Source organism: Panthera tigris, chromosome B1 (genome assembly GCF_018350195.1).
Source record: "Panthera tigris isolate Pti1 chromosome B1, P.tigris_Pti1_mat1.1, whole genome shotgun sequence".
Classification (NCBI taxonomy): domain Eukaryota; kingdom Metazoa; phylum Chordata; class Mammalia; order Carnivora; family Felidae; genus Panthera; species Panthera tigris.
This window is the reverse complement of record NC_056663.1, coordinates 190,373,154-190,392,865: the sequence shown is the minus strand read 5'-3', so window position 1 is coordinate 190,392,865 and position 19,712 is coordinate 190,373,154. Positions and strand designations below refer to the sequence as shown.

Sequence of the window (19,712 nt, the reverse complement as noted above, 5' to 3'; positions counted from 1 at the left end):
TACTTATTAAAACTTGAGTTTAATTATTGCTTTTAATATCTTAATATAAGACTCGATAGTGTTTTTTTAGCTTTTAAAAATGTTTTAAAAAGGTAACAAAAATAAAGCCACCAATATCTCCATAAGCCCCTCAAAAAGGCCCCTAAAATATACAATGTCATAATGCAACCATTTGATAAAATTTCCTTAAATTTACAAATGTAACCTGGCACTCTTTTACATCCTGAACTGTCTAGCACCTATCAAGCAGAGATGGAAATGGCTACATTGGCAATTATGGTGCTCATAATCCTGCTTTGCTAGGTTCTAAGGGTAACAGTCTCCTCAAGGCACCAATGTCAGGCCTGCATAGTAAGTAAAGCACATAATTACTTACTAAAGTAATTTCCGTTTGCATTCTAAATTTAGCATTACCTTAAAATTACCTGCATATGACTTTCTCCCTTGCTAAGCTATAGATTATCCCTGGAAAGAAATCCTCATCTTTATATCCATAGAATCTAGTTCAATGTCTACTATGAAAAAAACTATTCAACAAGTTTGCTTATTTACTGAAGAAAATATCTTGTTCTTTGACTCTATTTAAATATGCGGAGTCTTAAAATGGTTCCCGAATCAGTACCAAAGGGTGTAACAACTTAATGGTGAAAGTGCAACTGATATCCCATAATTATTATATATGTTACAGACCTCATCAATTTAGCAGTGAGATAGTCTTTACTTCTTTCCACATGGTCTCAAAGTTATTAATTTATCAAGACAATAAATATATATTATCCTGTAGTGTAGCAGTTAATTTTTAGATAGCTCCTTAGGCATATTTACCAAACTGTTTTCTATATTTTATATTAGATCAAATACAAAAACAGATAATATAACTTGTAAATTAATGATTTGTTTAGAAGCTATGACTCTACTAAATATATTTTAATTTGTTTAAAATCTTGGACTCATTAAGATGTAGGGAAGCGCACGGGTACATTTAGTAGAACCTAATTTCATTGAGTTTCATACTAGGTGCCAAGAAATTAGGTCGTCCAAATATTTTGGAAATAAATTGAAACTAAATCAGCTGTTCCTTTTCTACCCATTATCTCATACTTTACTCAAGGCACCTACAATGAAACTTTAAAATTAAGTAGAGAAAAACTTACCTAGTTGGGATTTTGAATAATAGTTTGCCATTTGTCCACTGTTGCAAGACTGTCGTTTATGTCTTTTTGTTGACATTTCTGTGGTCTTCCATGGCGGTCTTTTTCTTTTGTTCAATTTGCTAAGAACGTCAGAACTATCAGGATTCTTGTCATAGTTAACACATTTATTTAATCTACTATTGTCAAGTTGGCCAGGAAATTTATCGGTTGAAGGACTATTTGTTTTAGCATATTCTATTTCTTTAGATTGCTTTTTAAAAGAATTTTGCCTAGCAGAATGGGATCTTAAGGTAAAGCGCTTTGATTCTTCTATGTGAGTCTGATGATTAGTTCCACTGCCAATAGATTCAGGAGAGTAAATGATTGTATTTAGCTTAAAAGTATTTTTGTGTTCAAGATAGTTGATCTTCCTCAAAAATATTCTACAATCTTTTAAGGTTTTTGACCTCCAATTATGTGGACATACATTTCCTAGTCTTGATCCCTTTTCAAAACCTTTTTGGCTGCAATTTGTTCCATTCTCCTTTGCTTCTGTCTTAAAATTATTCTCTAAATTAGCATGTGTTTTCAAGTCAGACATCGCCACCTTCTGTTGCAAAGAGTCATCTCTGATCTCAGGTGGCAAAATAAACTGATTATCTATTGTGTTTTTTCCTTGGAGTGGGATGTCAGCATTTGTTCCCCCCTCAGTCTTTTTTAAAAATTGATTCTGGCAGAAAAACCTTAAGTTCCTTCTTTTAGAGATCCAATCAACTGTTCCATGGTTGTGCGGCTTTCCCTCTCTTTTCCACCTTTCGTGCTGCAACCTCTTAAACTCAGTTCTTTTTAATCTAGCTAATGTTAAATTACTTCTCACATTTAACAGTGGAGAGCTAACTATTTTATGTAGTATATGCAACTTCCCTGCTGATTTTGAAGGAGAAGACAGTGCAAATTTTTTAAAGTGCTTTCTGAAGGGGCTAGTATTAAAATGAGAATATTTGGTCCCTAATTTAATTCCTCTGGTATTTATTACTTCCAAAGGGTTTCGAGCATTTGCTTTTCTAACTAGTGAAAGAGACTGTGTTTCTGTTGTTTGCATAAACCAGATACAGAGTTCATTCAAATCATACTTTTTCTGAAAAAGCATTTTTACAGGTGAAACTTCAAGTTCTAAAAGACAGGTTTCCAAAGGGTTTGCTATTTTGAAATTATCACTTTCAATGCATTCTCTTTTTTTATGAACACAGTTTTCAGCTTCATCTCCACTCACTTGCACCCAAGCATTTGTTATTTGCTCAAATCTATTGTTTAATTCCTCTAATAAGGAATCATTTGAAGTAGAAGCAGCCCACCACCTGAGCAAAGGGTTTGATGAAATTATAGGGTCCAAGGATACTTCAGAAATGGGTATTAATTTGTTATCTTCCAAACACATTTTTGCATTCTTTGAATTTCTAGGTCCAGGGGTACCTTTTGAAGCTATTTTTATCCTTGACTGCCTATGTTTTTCCTTCTCACTTTTACCTTTCTGCAAATGGAGTTTATATGATTTACGGAGCAGAGTATTTCTATAAATAAGTGAGCTGGAAGATGCTAATGGATGTACGAGATGGAGAGATGGCTTTCTATCCCTAATAGAATGTCTCAAAGGTATAGCAGCAACCATACTTTTTGATCCATTCTTAAATATGTCAGCTTCAGTGTGCCTTGCGTCCATCTTATTGCATTGGTGATCATACTTTTCTTCAGCCAGATTTTTCTCTAATATATTTTCTTGTTCTAAAGGAGGCAAACAGCTGCTAATACTTACTTCTCTCTCCTGAGGTGAAACTCTATTAATAGTCACAGATATGCCAGAGATTTTCACTTTTGCAGGTCTACCAGGCTTCCTAATTACTGCAAAAGGCTTCTGATTTGGTCGGATAATGTTCTTGGAAGGTTGAGGTATCACAGACTTGTTCTTGATGGGCCTAATATATTCAAAGCCAGACCCCAAGATCTCACTTTCAGTAGTCAAAGTTGAAATAGCACTTCTTTCACCTGAGTCAATTTTGTATTCTCTAATATTTCTGAGACTATTACATTCAGTTGGAAAATCAGCATTATTGCTGAAAGATATAACATTGCTTATGTTTACAGTTCCTTCAGAAACATGCCTTTTAGTTCTTCTTGATCTTCCATAAATAACAGTTACGGTAATACTCTTTTTATAGATACCTTCTTTCACTTCTGATAGGAGGGATTCTGGACTTTTCTTTCCAGTACTAGACGATTCATTTTGGCAAATGGTGATGTCTGTTTGATCGGTTTTAGGTTTTGGTGGTCTTCCAATTGGCCGCTTAATTTGTTTCACAACCTGGGGACCTATCTTTTTAGGTCTACCTGGTTTTCGTTTAAAAGATGAATCAGTATCACTGCTTGGATTTTCCTTAGGTTTGTCTTGTGGCTTATCACTGTTCACATCATCTATAAACATTGCAGGGGATTCTGTAGTTTCTTTTGCACAATTAAATTTGTTTAGTTCTCCCTGAGGAGTGTCACTACCATTATGACTAGAACTATAATTTTCAAAGTTAGCATCTGGGATATCCTCATTTGTTTCTGGTTGTTTTTCAATTGCATCATGACTTGGATATTTTTCAGAAGGAAGATCAGCATTTGACTTGGAAGTACCGACTGAAGTTAAAGTATATTTGACTCCTTCACTGCTTTTAACCTCAGATAAAAACATGAGTTTGATAGGACTAGAATAGCTGGAAAAAGAGCTTTCAATGGCCTCGTATTTTGTTGGCACATTATGAACACCGGAAATCAAGCTACTCGTATCTAAAATAGATGAATTTCCCAGATTATCAAGTCTTTTGCTATTCAAATCTATTGTAGGTATATGATTGCTTTTGATATTACTGGCTGCTACCACAGATTTTGATAAACTCTGCTCTTTGCATGTCATTCTGCTTACAGTTAGAGTCATGTTTCTTCCTGCATCTTGATCTTTACCATCAATTTCTATCAATTTCTTGGATGTCTTACATCCTTCAGATAATGAGTGATTATTCCAAGACTTTTTGGCCATATTTATTGTATCTTCCAAACGTTCCACAACAACTTGTAAATTGGAATTCATTGCAATTTTGTTTAGATCTATATTGTGTGGACTTTCAATTTGAGTATTTTTCACTGGATCTTTTTTTTTTACAGAATCAGAAATTTTTTTGGCCTTAGGGGATTTTTTGAAAACATAGTTATTTGTTACATATATAGAATACCATCCTGGGGGCACAATATGTCGTTTAGTTCTGCTCAAAAGTCCAGGAACATCACTTTTCAAAGGAGTTTTGGTATTCTCCAGTTTTGGATTCTTCCTGTGATTTTGCAAAAGTCTTTTCCCAGGTGCAGATTTCTCCTGTAATTTTGTTATGCTCATTTTCCCAGGGGAAGTTGTCTTAAAGCTTTCTGAAAATGCATCAAAAGCTAAGTTAGTTTCTAAACTATGAAGAGGTAGTTGCAATGACTGCAATGCACAATCTGGTGAAAATGTTTCTGCATGATTATTTTCTTGCAAGCTTTTAGAATTTTGTAAAGACCCTTGGCAATGACAGAATTCTTCTCTGTCCATTGAAAATATCTCATCGTTGCGTGTCAACTTCCTTGAATTTTTTTCAGTGTATTTTTTTCTTACAAAATTTTCATCAAGACTGGCAAGTTCTCTTTTTATTTGCAAAGACTGCCTTCTAAACGTGGGTGAATCAGGAGAGTTGTGCACTGAAAGTAAAGTTTCTTGACGCTTTCGAAATCTTGTCTGAATAATTTTATTCTCTACCTTTTTATCATGTTGACTCAGCAATTCCATAAAACTGTAATCACTGGCCTTGGCATTATGCAAGAGAGAGGCTATTAAATCTCTTAATTTTAAATCATTATCTGTATTACAATCACTGCTAGATAATTTTACAAGGTTTCCCATATCTGTAGTTTCTATTGATTTTAATTTTTCATTAATACGATCCATTAAATCTTGAAAAATTACAGTAGTTTCACCTTTTTCCTGATTTGTAGTACAATTACCACTGCCTTCCAGGAGCAAAGAATCCGAGTTGCTGAATTTTTTAGTTTTATGTATTTTACCTTCGTGATCAGTCTTGTCACTGTTTATTTCTGCTGGTGTGAGAGAGGGAGGCTGGTTAATGTTAATTTCAAGTCTGTTATTTTCTAAGGCTGAGAGCTCTGAGACAACATCTTTTAATTTTTCAAATCCTTCCGTCTGTACAGGTGATAATGGTGGGGGTGATGGACTTCGAGATCTACAAACATCCTTAAGACTGACTGAAACATCACATATGTCCCTTGATGAAAGAGGAGTGTGAAAGGTTGATTTTGTAGAGTGAATGTTTGGTAATAGTCCAGAACAGCACCTGTGAGAACTATAACTGTTTGCAATTCCTCTATTCACTACTGTCATAATGTGTTCAATAGTTATAGTTTGGCAAGATAAACAATGTAAATCTTTAATACAGACTGGCAGAGGCACAACACCAGGGCTTTGTCTTTCATTTTGTAAACACCCTCTTTCTGCCAGCCTATATTCACAACTACAGAATAGACCATGTAAATCATCTTCAATTAGGGGCTTTTGAGATTCTGAAGACACAGTATATGATGTATTACAATAGCAAAGAGAAGCAGCATTTTGCTCTTGGACTAGAAATTTCAACATGGCCAAGACTTGTTGCTGGTGATGTATGCACAAAGATTCCAAAACTTTGCTTAATGCTGATTTTCCTTTTTCCATTTTAGTAGCTTCCTCTGATTTTGCATCAACAGTTGAACTAAAAATAAAAATCAAACAAAAAATGAATTACAGCAAAAATACCAGTATTATAAGGAGTTATAATTTTAACAGAGTTTGAACAAAAGAAATTTTGGTATTGTGGGACTCCTAACTCCTATAGAGCTGCAACAATGACATCTTGATTATCATTCAGCAAAAATATAATGAAGCACTGATGATAATTAATTTCCTATGGCAAGTATAATAGTCGAAAGAGAGCCCTAGTTTTAGGATACAAAATCTGATTAAAGATATGATTATATTTACAGATTGCTAATGTTTAGTGCTTTGGATGTACTAAGAATATTTAATGGAAAGTGCTTCAGAAGGAGTTACATTTTTATAAAGTAGACATTTTAGAAGTTATTTTGATAATTATCAATCCGATTTAGTGCAAATAAGAAAAATAAGATGTAGGAGAAAACTTTAAGATATTTTTCAAGGTAGTGAAATAAAATTATTAATAAAAGAAATCTTTGCATACTTACAAGGAAAATTAAAGAATTTGGATTTCATATAAATAACAGAGTATCTTTTCTAAGATTAAGCTGCAGGCATTTTAACCTAATAATAAAAAAAATTTAAGCTATTTAAAAATAAAATCTATTTTGAATTGATTTTAAATACTAAAGTAATTACATGAAGACTAAAGGCATTACTTACCTAATTATCTAATTTCAAATGCTGGAAAATGTCCCACTGAAGAAACTAATATACATCTAATTTTAACTAAGACTCAGGATTACTTAGCAACCAAGGTAGAAGTCTACAAAAAATTTTTTAATCCAATACCAGCAGCAAGAAGAATAAAATGTATTAAAAGAATTCTGTTTCAGAAAAGTATCTATTTAAATTAAACATATCACCAAACTCTGTACATGAAAATAGCCTCCCATTCATGATTTCTTATGTTTGCTATTATTGTTAGTAGTTCCTGGTTTGTAGAAATTTTATTTAGGGTTGGAATTAGGATATACTGATTATGAAGTGCTACAGAAGACTGTATTTTGTTTAAATAAAGGGTTATTATATTCATATATATTAAAATTAAAGGAATTTTAAAATGAAAAATTAAATTAAATTTATTTTGCTCATTAAAACTTGCTTGTATCACAGATAAATATGCAATATTTTATCTACACTTAAAAAATATTATGTTATTTAAGAAGCAAAAACACCAAAGTAAATTTTGAACACTAGATCAGAAGTTTTCTAGAAAAATGATAACTCTACTAGATTCAACCAATATTTCACCAAAACTAACATGTGGTTTGACAAAAAGCAGTTATCAAAGTGAGAAAAGATGTGAAATTGATAATAAAATGTTTTAAGTCCACAGACATGACCCCAATATCCTTTCCTTTCTGAAAAAAAAAAAAAAAAAAATATATATATATATATTTTTTTTTTTTTGTAAATTTTATCACGTTTGGGAGTAAATGATGGAACTGATTCTCAAGATTCACTATTAGGTAATTCAAAAAATATATGGAGAACAAGGACATTAGGAAATGTTAACTATCAAATATGAAGATATGTGATATTATTCTCTTTTCCAGCAAAGTAAAAACTGTAATTTTCATATAAGCAAAAGAAAACCCAAAAACGTTCTGATAGATGCACTTCAACAGTTTCTTTAAAGTTATGCTATGGGCATTAAACATACCTGTTATTAAATAATTAAAGAGATTTTATGTTTCTTAGAAAAATACATTGCACCATATTTTAAAGATTAATATGCTTTCATAACACTTCCTCAGTGCTTAAATGTTTTATCTGTTAGTAAGTCAAGTATAGAAGTAGAAATAATTAAAACTAATGACGTGTTAACTATTCTGAAAACCACAAGATTTTTACATCTCTTCTGAGATTTCAAGGAAGTCTAAACTTTAAAAAGGTTTCTTATTCAGTTTATTACTTTTATTTTTATCTTTTCAGTTTATTACTTCCAATAATGGAAATTCCAAAATACCACAGTGGTCAGTAATTTCCATCTAATGGTATATGAAGAATAACTTCATAAAGTCACTAACTGGATATTCAAGTATTAGATTATATCTGATACACACATATCAGATATTAGAGAACTAAATTCTCAAACTATAAAATCGTAATACTTTTATTTGGCTCCAAATTTTTTCTTTTCCATCTTTCTTGCAATTCAGAGTCTCAAAGAAAACCTAATATGAGTAAATAATAGTTGAATACACATAAATCTCCAAACTAGACTCTATTCTCAAGTGATTATATGTAAAGTTACCATAATCGTATCTTTCACAGCTCCCTTGTTTTTAATGTTAAAATTTTTTCTAACCTTTTCCTGTTAAGATTTACAAACCAAAACATCCTGCCCATTTTTTGTATGTTACTATCAGTTTTGCCCATTGCAAATTTTGTTGTTGAAATAGTTCTTTGGAGAAAGTCAATTTCTCACATTAATAAAAATAAAACTCATTCCTATAGTGAATCAAAAAAGTCAGTGTAGTCAGTCTTTTTCTTTTCTTTCTTTTCTTTTCTTTTACTGAATGAGTAAATCAATCACACACCAACAGTGTTGTAAATTTAAGTGCAAAAGCATTGAAGTGCTTTACTACAAATTACAACCTAGAAACACGTTAACTGAACAATTAAGATTCATACAATCAGATTTAGATATATAACAACACAAAGTAGGAACAGAATTACAGTACATTTACAACACAAGACAGATACATGAATTCATTAGAAAATATTGTAATAAATAATTCATGAATTATAGTGCAATTGATTTATGCATAAATATAACTAATTGCCTAACAATCAGTTTATATTAACAAAATCTGTCAAAATCAAGGCAGCCACAGAGTTTTACTAAATTACTGCGACAATGGAAATACTGCAATTAAAAAACAAATACAAGTATTTGTACTGTAAACAACTAAAAAAATCAGTCTCACTAAAGTTAGTATACAATTTAATATAAAATTGTCATTAGCTACCAGAAATGGTTTAAACAACTTTACTGAGCAGTAGTTTTCTAAAAACAGAGGCACTGTTTTTTCTTTTCCTTCTTTTTTTTTTTTTTTTAAATATAAAATACTTGAGGAACATTCAAATAAGTAGAAAGCATATAAGGGTTGCTTTCACCTTCATTAAAAGTCTGCTGAAACTGGATTTTTCATAAAACTGTCAATTAATAAGTAGTAACTGGTAACTAAATTTATAAAGTACTTTGAAAGTTTAACATAAAGAACATCTTAATAGAATCATTGGGGAGAAGGGGAACCCATAAATTTCCCTGCCTTTCCTAGTTTGTATAATCAAAAGTTAACTCAATAATTAGAAACATTTTGTTTCTTTTAAAAGTTATGGGTTGATCATTACCTATAAACTATCAAAAAATATTTAATTTACTATTTCTGACCAAAAATAAATAATACAAATACTAAATGCTGCAAATTAACTATAATATTACCTATAAAACTACTGATCACTGTGAAGTCAATAGCAAAATGATCCCTGATTTTATGAATCCTGTAAAGTTTTTGGTCAGGTCATCTTTTAAATGATATAAAAGTGTTCTGTAAGTATCCCTTTTCTATAAACTTCTCAATCAATTTATTAATGTAAATATAGTGTGAGGAATAAAAAAGCTCAATATAAATATTATGTAATGCATTCAGGCCCCCAAATTTTGCAAGTAAAATTCTGTATAAAGAGGTCAATAAAATTGTGTTGAAACATTTACTTTATCTTTTAACTGTGTTTTTCAATGGGGGGGGGGGAGGGGAAATATATTAAATAATCCAAGTTCTGGCCCTCACAAAATATGGCTTAATTCTTTAAAAAGAAAGATGACCCTGACATCTGCTGTTTTGCAATCCGTTATGTATACTTACTTGGAAAAAAAAAAAAAACAAAAACAAACAGAGCAAGAGGATTCATACCCTAGTATGCAGGTAACATTAAGCTGAAGAGGGTTCAGTGTAGCTCTAAGAGACCAAATAACTACTTGGTTGTGTAGCTTCCCACTCTTCAGTTTCTTTAAACATATGTAAGCAGTTTTTAAATGTAATAGCTGAAAATCTCTTTAGTATTACATGTATATGAGATTATTAGTTACACACAAACACAAGTGTAAAAACACAAGTATTTGACAAGGTGCACTTATTTTTTAAATTCAGCTTTAAGTATTCCTTTTGGACTTAGGAAAATTGGCTTAGAAAAATGATCAGAACCTGAATTTTAACAGAGAAAGGGGCACTCGGAGAATTCTGAATATATGAAGCAAATCCCCATTCTTTATATGGAGGCACATGCTTTATAACATTTTACCACTGCATACTCCATAAATCCAACATGGATACTCTGAACCACATTTTAAAACTGCTATATAAAAATTATTGGTCTCTCTTATGAGTCTGTAAAAGTTAAAATGCACTGCCCAGCTTCTAACTACCCAATTAGTAGAGTTTACATTACTGAAAGTTCAAAACAGCTTCAGTGTTAAATATCTGTAAATCTATTCAAGACCCTGAACAAACTGCAAATTTGGTTATTAGCAAAATGATAATGTATCGCCCACCAAAATGAAATCTGTAATTCATTTTGATAAACTGAAAATGTTTTGAAATGTCACAGCAGCAAATATATTAAAGTTACACTGAGGTTTTTCAATAGTAGGAGTGTGTCACAATCCTTAAAATTTAAAGTAGTCATAACATCAACTAACCAGCACATTTAAACCAAAATTATCATTCTCAAGCTTTTTCTGTGCACATTATAAACATGCTCTAAGTTGCATTCCAACTTTCTTTTCTAACCTTACACATTAGCTTATTTTTCAAATGAAAAACAAAATTAAATTATTTTAATAATTAAATTTAAATTACTTTTTGTTCTTAGTATTCCATCTTATATTAAAGGATTCTATAGCTGCTGGGGTTAACTATGTGTCAGTTTTCTTAAAAAGTATATACCTTATAAACCCCAACTTCCTGCAAATCAACTATTAAATGATAAATATTAAATTTCATTATACATATCATTTAAGGTTTTCTTTTCTATTCCTGGTGGATGCACTTGAGTGCATTTCATATTTCATAGAATACACTGTAGTGTACTAATACTGTATATATTAATTTTTCTTAGTATGGAGATAGCTGTCTATTTAAACTTTGATTGGTTGTCTGATATACTTACAATAGCCGTAAGTATATTATGTAAAAATGTTTACGAACTATTAATATCATATTTCCATTATAAGATGGTTCAACTGAATGGCTGGAGTGGTCTTTCACCAATAAAAATGTTTCACTCGACAATTACTTGTTTTCCCACAACGCTTTATGCTATTGACTACTAAAGAAAACCTGAATCTTTTCCACCTATTTATACAAGGATTAAATACAAACTATCAGAATTAAGTAAGTAACTATATAATTCTGTCCACAGTGAAAACCCTGAATAAAACTTTTTTTCAAAAGGCATGTAAGTGGTTTTTGAACTGTAAAATTTCATGTCTCCTGTCAGAGTGAGCATCTGTAATTCCCACATGTGTGTATACAGACACACAAATACACACCTGTGCACATACTCACACACACGCAAACACACATACACACACACACACACACACACAAACATCTTCCTAACAAGTAATCTACACAGGCTTGCTGTTTTTGCAGCTGCCAGTCCCTGAATCTGTCATATTATATAACCCAGTGTCTGGTAATCGGAGTTTCTTCTTCGGAGGAGTCTTCAGTGTTCCAGATCTTTCTTTTACCTTGTATTCTAAAGTGCTGTGAGGTACCCCATAAATTCCTTGTGCTTTGGAAACACTCATCTTTCCGCTCATTACCATTGCAATAGCCTCTTCCATTATTTCATGATCATATTGGCGATAACGGCCACGTTTTTTCCTGGGCTGCTTATTATCTTTTCGATCCAATCCATCTTCAGTATTTTCAGAGGTTCCATCAACTGTTCCATTTTTAGAATTAAGACACAAAGGAGAGAGGTCCCCATGTAGAAAATAAGAGTCAACACTTGAGTGAGTTACAGGCCCAGAACATTCTACTTTGTTCTGTTTAGGGAGTATATTTTTCAGTTTTTGGAGAGCTGATCCTTCTAGGACTGGAGAGGTTTTGGAAACTTGATACATAACATCCAGCAGACCAGGACCATCAGGTTGTGGTTTTGAAACAGAACTTACTCGGAGCTGAGGAATTTTTAACTGTACAGTAGGATGTGAAGTTTCATATTGTAGACTTTCATTTTTTTCTTTAAATTGAGTAACCATTTTCTGTAGAGTTAACTGATGGAGGTAACTGGAAGCTGTTGGGAATTTTAATTCTGAGGTTTCAAGTAGATTGAGTTTACTTTTTTCTGTGCGCTCTGCTTGAGCTCTTGCCCACAAGGCTACCTTTTGCAGTACTGCACAAGTTTCTTTACTGTCTTTATATGAGTAACTATCATTGAAATCTCGAGTTTTGTTTTTAAAAGATGCAGGCTTCCCTGCTGGTAAGGCTTCTAAGTGGAGAAGTAAAGTTTTTTGAGGTATGCCATAAAGTATGCCTGCTTTATTTATGTCCAGTGCTCCAGACTGAATGTCTTTCAAAGCTTTTGAGAGCAAACCATCTGCAAACTCAGCACTTCTTTCCACATAGTCCTCTCTGTTTCTGTGTAGTCTCCTGGATGGATGGAATGAAACGATGGTAAACTGATGCATGAGAGACTCTCACACAGCTATGGAAGGGAAGGGTCCACTCCTTTATTATACTCCTTGCTTAGGTAACATCACTGCTTATGACTCTTTTTAAGTCTGTGAGATGTAGTAGTTACTCCTTATCAAAGCAAACGCTACAGTCCTGGTAGGACAATGTGTCAATCATACGGTGGCCTCAACAGGCAGACCTTCCAAGAACATAAAATCCTAACTCAGTATTTGTAAAAATATTCTCATGATGTTGCTATTCCTCTGAAAGATGCTTGCAGAGCAATACTTATAATTTTTATTTGTACAATTAGAGTTCCATTATAAAAAATACCCAAATCCTAAAGGAGTTTTTGTTAGTAGAAACGTGACGTTACCGCTAAACAAGTAATAAAAGAGTCAACCCCTTTAAAGGAAATTTGTAGCAGCAAGAATATTTCCAAACACAAACATCCCATATTTCCACAAGACTAATGTTTCTCTAGACAAAAACTTAAAATTTGAAACAAGTAGACAAGGTATATTTGGGTAAAATAATTTGATACTATAAATGTTATTTCTATTTCAAACATATCATTGTAATTTTCAAAGTTTCTCAAACAGAAGCTAACTGTACCTTAAGACTCAAAAGCTACTACAGTCTTAGTTGAAACAAATTACACTCTACATCGAAGATTTAAATGTGACAAAAAAGCTTCCTATGCAGTTTGTTAATGGGAAGATGCAAAAGTTACTAAATAAAAATCCAAAAATCCAACAGAACAGCATTTCACTGCTAATTATTTTCACTGCTAATTATTTATTTAATTAATGAGAACTTTGAAAGCATGAAAGGACTTTTTGTGGTGCTTACTAGATATATATTATTGTATATATTATATAAAGTTTGCCACCACACCTAAAGCACAGTGAAAAAAAAAGTAAACATTATAAGCTAACTGTAAGAATTAGTAAGTACAGTACTTTTAAAATTTGTTGATTGTTTAAAAAAAAATTAAATAGTGAAATCACATATTTCCCTTAAAATTGCCTCCTGAGTACTGAATTTTAAATTTTCTTTACTCGTCCTGCTTCTTGGTTTGTAGTCTATGGTTAAGTTGGTAGTTCATTTTAGTAACATGAACTAAAGTTTGGTGATTGTTCTGATAACTTTTCTTTAACAGAAAGAATAAAAAAGAAAGAGAAAGGACGAATGAAAGGTATGAGAGACACACACTTATGAGTGACAAAAATTCTGGAGGAAAGCTATATATGTCAATCTACTCAAAGTAGTATTAAGAGTTCTCTGTAGAGATAATTTTATATTAATATTAAATTATATTTCCTAGATATTGCTTACCCAGCCATTGAATTTTCAGAAGAAGGATCACATATGGATGACTCTTCAGATTTTATGCTGGTTTTCTTTGTAGAGAGATCTAACACTCCATCCCCTATAATTTTTGCAAGAGAAAAAACTTTATATTTGTGACAAATAGGTAATCCTTACATTTTAACATTTCATATTTTGCTGATCTACTAATTCATGACCTAAAAATTAACACCTGTATTTGACATGTGGCCATTACCAACTCATTTGGTGGTTTTAGCAACAGGACATGACTGGGAAGGCACTACATAGGAAAAAAGAACAGAGAAGGAGCTGGCATATCATAAGTGATATGAAGAAACAAACAGGCTATGATACAAAATCTGTTTAAAAGCAACACTTGGTCACCTTTCCCACTGTTGTGCAGTGAACAGCCATTTAATTGCTTATCCATGATTTTTTTTCTATTCAAGGCTGCCCAGATGATGCTCTGAGAAAGTAGGAATGATATAAGTTGTACAAAACAGAGACCACAGAAAAAAATGATGATGAATAAGAGAACAATAACTAGCATTTACTAGGACTAGCAATATGTGGAACATATACTTTGGGTAGTAAACTGTGACTCTTATGTATAACCAATGTATTTTTAGAATTCAGTGTAAAATTTTACAGTTTTAAATAACTGAAACATAGAACAGTTGAATCACTGTCTACATAATATAGTGTTTCTATCTGTTACTGAATGAAGACATAACCAGTAAGAATATGACATCTTAGGAAAAATAGCCTGTTAGAAAACAACTGCTTAAGTATTTATTAAAATGTATTTTTATTATTGTTATAATATTGAATTTCCATAAATAAAATCAATGACTCAGACATGTTAATCTGACAAATCTGAGGGTCAAAAAGAATAAACATAAACTATGAATTGAAAACACAGCACTCAATAATACTGTGAATATTTCTTTACTGATAGTTAAAAAACTGAAAAGTTATAAAGAATCATTATAAGAAAACATATGTCTAAAAAATATACTAAAAAATTCAAGCTGGTTTAAAAAAAATTCAACTGGGTTTTATTGTTACCATATAAATTCATCTAACACTTAAGTGCCCTGCAAGATACAAATACAGGAAAATAAAACAGTCTCACTCATAACCTATTATTATTGTGTATAATTCAATAATAATTTTATGGAATGCCTACTATGTGAAAAGCACTATTTTAGGAATTTAGAAGCAGCAGTAACAAAGGTATAAAAATAAAAAGTACTTACTATCATGGTACCAACCATGACCAACCAAACATGTTACCTGGGGGAAAGCTTCTATAAGGAACAGTTTGTGCAAAGGTTGTGATACGGAATCATTTCTAAAATGTTTGTGGAATAGCAAAGAAGCCAGGGTGGCTGGAGTGGAGTAACCCAGGCTGAGTGAAATGAGATCAGAAGTGTAGGAAGGCAGGAGCGCCTGGGTGGCTCAGTCGGTTAAGAGGCTGACTTAGGCTCACGTCATGATCTCGCTGTTCGTGAGTTTGAGCCCCACACCAGGCTTTGTGCGGACAGCTCAGAGCCTGGAGCCTGCTTCGGATTCTGTGTCTCCCTCTCTGTCTCTGCCCCTTCCCTGCTTGCACTCTGTCTCTCTCTCAAAAACAAATAACGTTAAAAAGAAAGAAAGAAAGAAATGTAGGAAGGCAGATCACATTAGGCCTTATAGGCCATAGTAAGAAATTTCTATTTTACTTTGAGAGAGACAGGAAAGGAGGATTGGAGTATTCTGAGCATAAGACTGACACTATTTTAATTTATGCTTTTAAAGGATCAATCTGCTGTGGTGAGAATGGACTGCAAGGGGCTAAGGGTGGAGGAGGGAAACCTGTTGGGAAAGTGGTATGATATTTCTCAACTCTGGGCTCACACACTTTGTTAGTTTCCTGTTAGAATACTCCTAATCCTCTCTTTCTATCCCCACACTCCTCCTAATTCTCACCAAATCTTACTCTCAATCATTCAGGACGCAACTTGGATTTGGTTGGTTGTCATTGTTCTAGGTTCCTATACCTGCAACACTACATTATTTGGCACTTAGCATGCTATATTCTAGTTGCTTATATACTTACCACTGTTAGCCATGCAGACTCTAAGCTACGTGAAGGCAAAGACCATGTCTATTTTATTCAGCCAGATATCCCCACTGCCTAGAATAGTGCCTGGCACACAATAAGTGTTCAGTAAATACTTGCTGAATAGAATTTGGAGGAATTAAAAGGGGAGACTGGACAAGTAAACACAGAATATGGTACACAGAACCTTAAAAAATTGTTAAGTGAAGCATCTCATCCCATGCTACCCATGAAGCTCAATTTTTTATGCTTTGTCTCCAACTTAACTCAACCCTCATACTTCCTGTGTCCCTAACCACTTGCAGTTCCTCAAACATGCTATATGGTGTCAGGTCTCTCAAACTGCAGTGCACAGTTCCCTCTGCCTAGAGTGTTCTACCTTTTCAATTTGTCAAACTCCTACTCATCTTTAAAGATCCATATGCTCCCAAGCAGAAGCAGAGTTTTGTTTCCCTTGTGTCAACAGCATGCTATAACACTTATGACACTGTCTTATAATAACTGACTTATAGATCTTTTTCTCCCACAAGACTGAATTCCTCAGGCCAGGGATCTATTTATTTGTATTTCATAAAGAATAGAGTGCTGTAACCCACTGAAAGAAGAGAGAAATGTCCTTTCCTTTACTATCTCATTTCTCTTCTTCAACAACTAAATTTTGCTAACTCAAGACCTTATAAAATCATCTTCTTCAAAAAATCATTACTACCTAATTTATATTCAAATTTAACACTGAATTCATTAGTTTTGATTCTGCTCCTGTTTTATGTAGTTTGTAGCACATAAAACATGCTCTCCGTAAGTCTGTTATTCCTAGTCAATGTTACAAAATGAATTAATGAAATTTCTCCAATTCTAAACTCTTCTAACAAAAGCAACACCAACAATAAATGAGTTAATTAAAAAAAAAACACAAAAAACAAACAAAAAACTCTTCTAGACTTTTGATATGGTTGATTTAAAGTTAATTATTCCACAGTCCAGAAATAAGAAAAGGAGATATAAGGAACTCCTCTTCCTCCTTTACAGTAACTACGCAAATTAGGTTGTTGCTCCCTAGCTAGGGCAATAAAGGCATTCTTGTCCTTTTTGGACCACTCCTAGAGACAAGGACCTGGCTGGAGATAATTTTAAGGATGAACTAGACCTAAGTCCTGTTCCATCTTTAAGAGAGCTACCCAAATCAGGCTTATACTCCTGATTCTTCTTTTTTCAAAACTCTAAACAGTGACCAGAGTGAGAAATGCTTTAATTTTTTTCCCCACAGCCTTGTCCCCATCCTAGGGTACCTATGTTAAACGTTTTGCTTTAAACGTATTTGAGAACTTAAGGAACACATTATAGTTTGTTATCCAGTTAAAATGGCAAATATACTCCTTCAGCATATTTCTGTCACACAGTAAAATCACTCAATCAATGAACACTTATGTAGTGAATACAGGATACATAAATATGTAAGTAAAGAATCTTTAGAAAAATTTTAGTTATCACAGAAAATCTCACTTTTTGTTAGCAGTGCCTTAGCCTATACTAAAGTATTTTGCTGATATCATGAACCCGGTAGCTCAAGAGCTAGAAAAACCATAAAGATTCACCTCTAGGATTGTCCAAATTAGAAAAGCAAAAACAAGAAAAGGAGAGAGACAGCTTGGGAAGAATGACAGAAAATGAAAAGATCAGGAATGGGGGGTAAAGGGGATTTTCTTGCTCCTGCTGCTGATTTAGATCTAGCTGTAGTGATAACATCTAGAAGCATCACTCCTTCAGAATGGAGTTAGCACACCATAACTAGATTGTCTTGTGTGTATATGTTTCCAAAGTACTAATAATTAACTTGATGGATAAAAACTAAGTACTTATTATGTATGCTCTAGGGCAATATAAACTAAGTAGAAGACAGACTGAAATTTATTTACCATTCAACTATTGGCAGGTACATAAGGTTGTTTTCGTTTTACACTATTACAAACTATATTGAAATGAAAATCCTTCTAAATGCTTTCTTGTGCTCATGTATAAGAATTTTTCTAAGTTATACACTAGAAGTATAAGTGCCGGACTTTACATTTTGAACTTTAGTAGATATCACCAAATTTCTTTCCCACATCCTTGACAACACTTGGTGGTGTTGAGATTTTTAATTTTTGCTAATTTGGTAAGAAAAGCAAGTTGCAGGAGTAAATTAACAAGAGTGCATTTAGTATGCATTAATGCAAACTTTTAAAGCACACAAAAAGATTTTGCTTAGTAATGTATGAATAGGTTATTATCAGGGGTTGCTTCCAAAAGCAAACAAAAGGATGTGATAGTTCCTTAAGAGAAAGCATATCAGAAGTAAACATGATCAAATAACATATTATTGGTTCTGGGTGACAGGAACATGACTATTATACTGTATATGTCTATACAATTGAAAATTTCCTAATGATAAATACAGATTATTTCCATTTACTAGTTATAGACTGGGTCTGAACACTACAGTTTACTTATTGTCGATCAAACACTAATATGACACGTATAGAATTAAAGAGGGGCCAGTGTAATCTTTCAACAAGGTCAGGTAAACTGTATATATTATACTACAAGAGATAACTTTTTAAATGGACCAATGCTTGAAAAACTGAAATCATGACTAAACTGGGAAATTTCTTGATATCAACACTTTACTGGGTTAATTTTTTTAGAATTCACCTTCTGTTAAAACCAAGATTTGAATTTTCATTAACAGATTTTCAGTTCTGTATTTTCATACAAATTCCTGATCAAGGATCTATTTAAAGGAGACAAATGCAACTGTTACAACATAGAATTGTATTTCACCACTCCAAGGACACCATTCTTTCCTATCTCTAATCTTATGGCCTTTGTCCATTCTTCAAAGTATGCTCTGTGTTCTCTTGGCCTGGCTAACTTCTACACATCCTTCAGAATCATCCCCTCAAACATTTTTCTAATTTTCCCCACAACATACAATACCCTTTGTATTCTTCTATACTGTATTTATGACATATTATTATAATTTGCCTAATTTAGCACCTAAACTCCAATAGGGGAGTTAGTAAGTATGTTTGGAATCTATTTAAGATTTATATTGAATTAAGCATAATTACCTGGCTGATTTTCTCACAATACCCACTCCCTAAGCCGGAGCCTGAAAGCAACAGTACTCCAATACTTATTCACGGACTCATCAATGACTCACTCAATTTTGTCATAATAATAAGCACTGCATACAACTGACTCTAACAAAATAGTCATGTAATCAATTAACTTTGTTCAGCCACTCAGAAAATGACAACACAGTCAAAAGGTTGATATTTATATGGAAGAGAGGGTTAGCGTCACATAGAGAAACTCTGCTTAAGATAAAGAGGCTAAGAATGGTTTTCAATCAATTTCTATATTCGTTAGGTTTAATAATCATACAGATTTTTCTTCAGAAATTATTGTCAAGACTGATGATCATTAATCAATTAATTGTGAATATTACGTACATTAAAAACATATTTATTAACTCCTCACAACACTTTGGGTCTTCAGTTGCTATACAAGGTAAATCATGAAGCTCAGTCCATATTGGAGTATGGCATGGGTCTTTGAAGCCACGTTATCTA

The 19,712-nt window shown here is 32.7% G+C and overlaps 1 protein-coding gene and 1 long non-coding RNA gene across 13 annotated transcripts in view; one reads left to right on the top strand and one right to left on the bottom strand.

Moving 5' to 3' along the window:
* The window catches only part of LCORL (ligand dependent nuclear receptor corepressor like), a 167,173-nt gene that overhangs the window by 19,507 nt on the left and 127,954 nt on the right, over nucleotides 1-19,712 (bottom strand). For 5 of the 12 annotated variants that reach the window (XM_042984862.1, XM_042984861.1, XM_042984864.1 and 2 more), the window contains 2 exons: nucleotides 14,001-14,094; nucleotides 1,155-5,965 (listed from right to left, as the gene is read on the bottom strand). In XM_042984862.1, coding sequence (XP_042840796.1) covers nucleotides 1,155-5,965; nucleotides 14,001-14,094 — 4,905 coding nt within the window. Of the gene's footprint in view, nucleotides 1-1,154; nucleotides 5,966-6,455; nucleotides 6,531-8,524; nucleotides 12,639-14,000; nucleotides 14,095-19,712 lie in introns of those variants that run through there. The other 7 variants (XR_006217071.1, XM_042984868.1, XM_042984869.1 and 4 more) reach the window with 6 other exon arrangements.
* LOC122238111 overlaps nucleotides 1-19,712 on the top strand; it is a 68,917-nt gene that overhangs the window by 11,074 nt on the left and 38,131 nt on the right. The window lies entirely within an intron of this gene.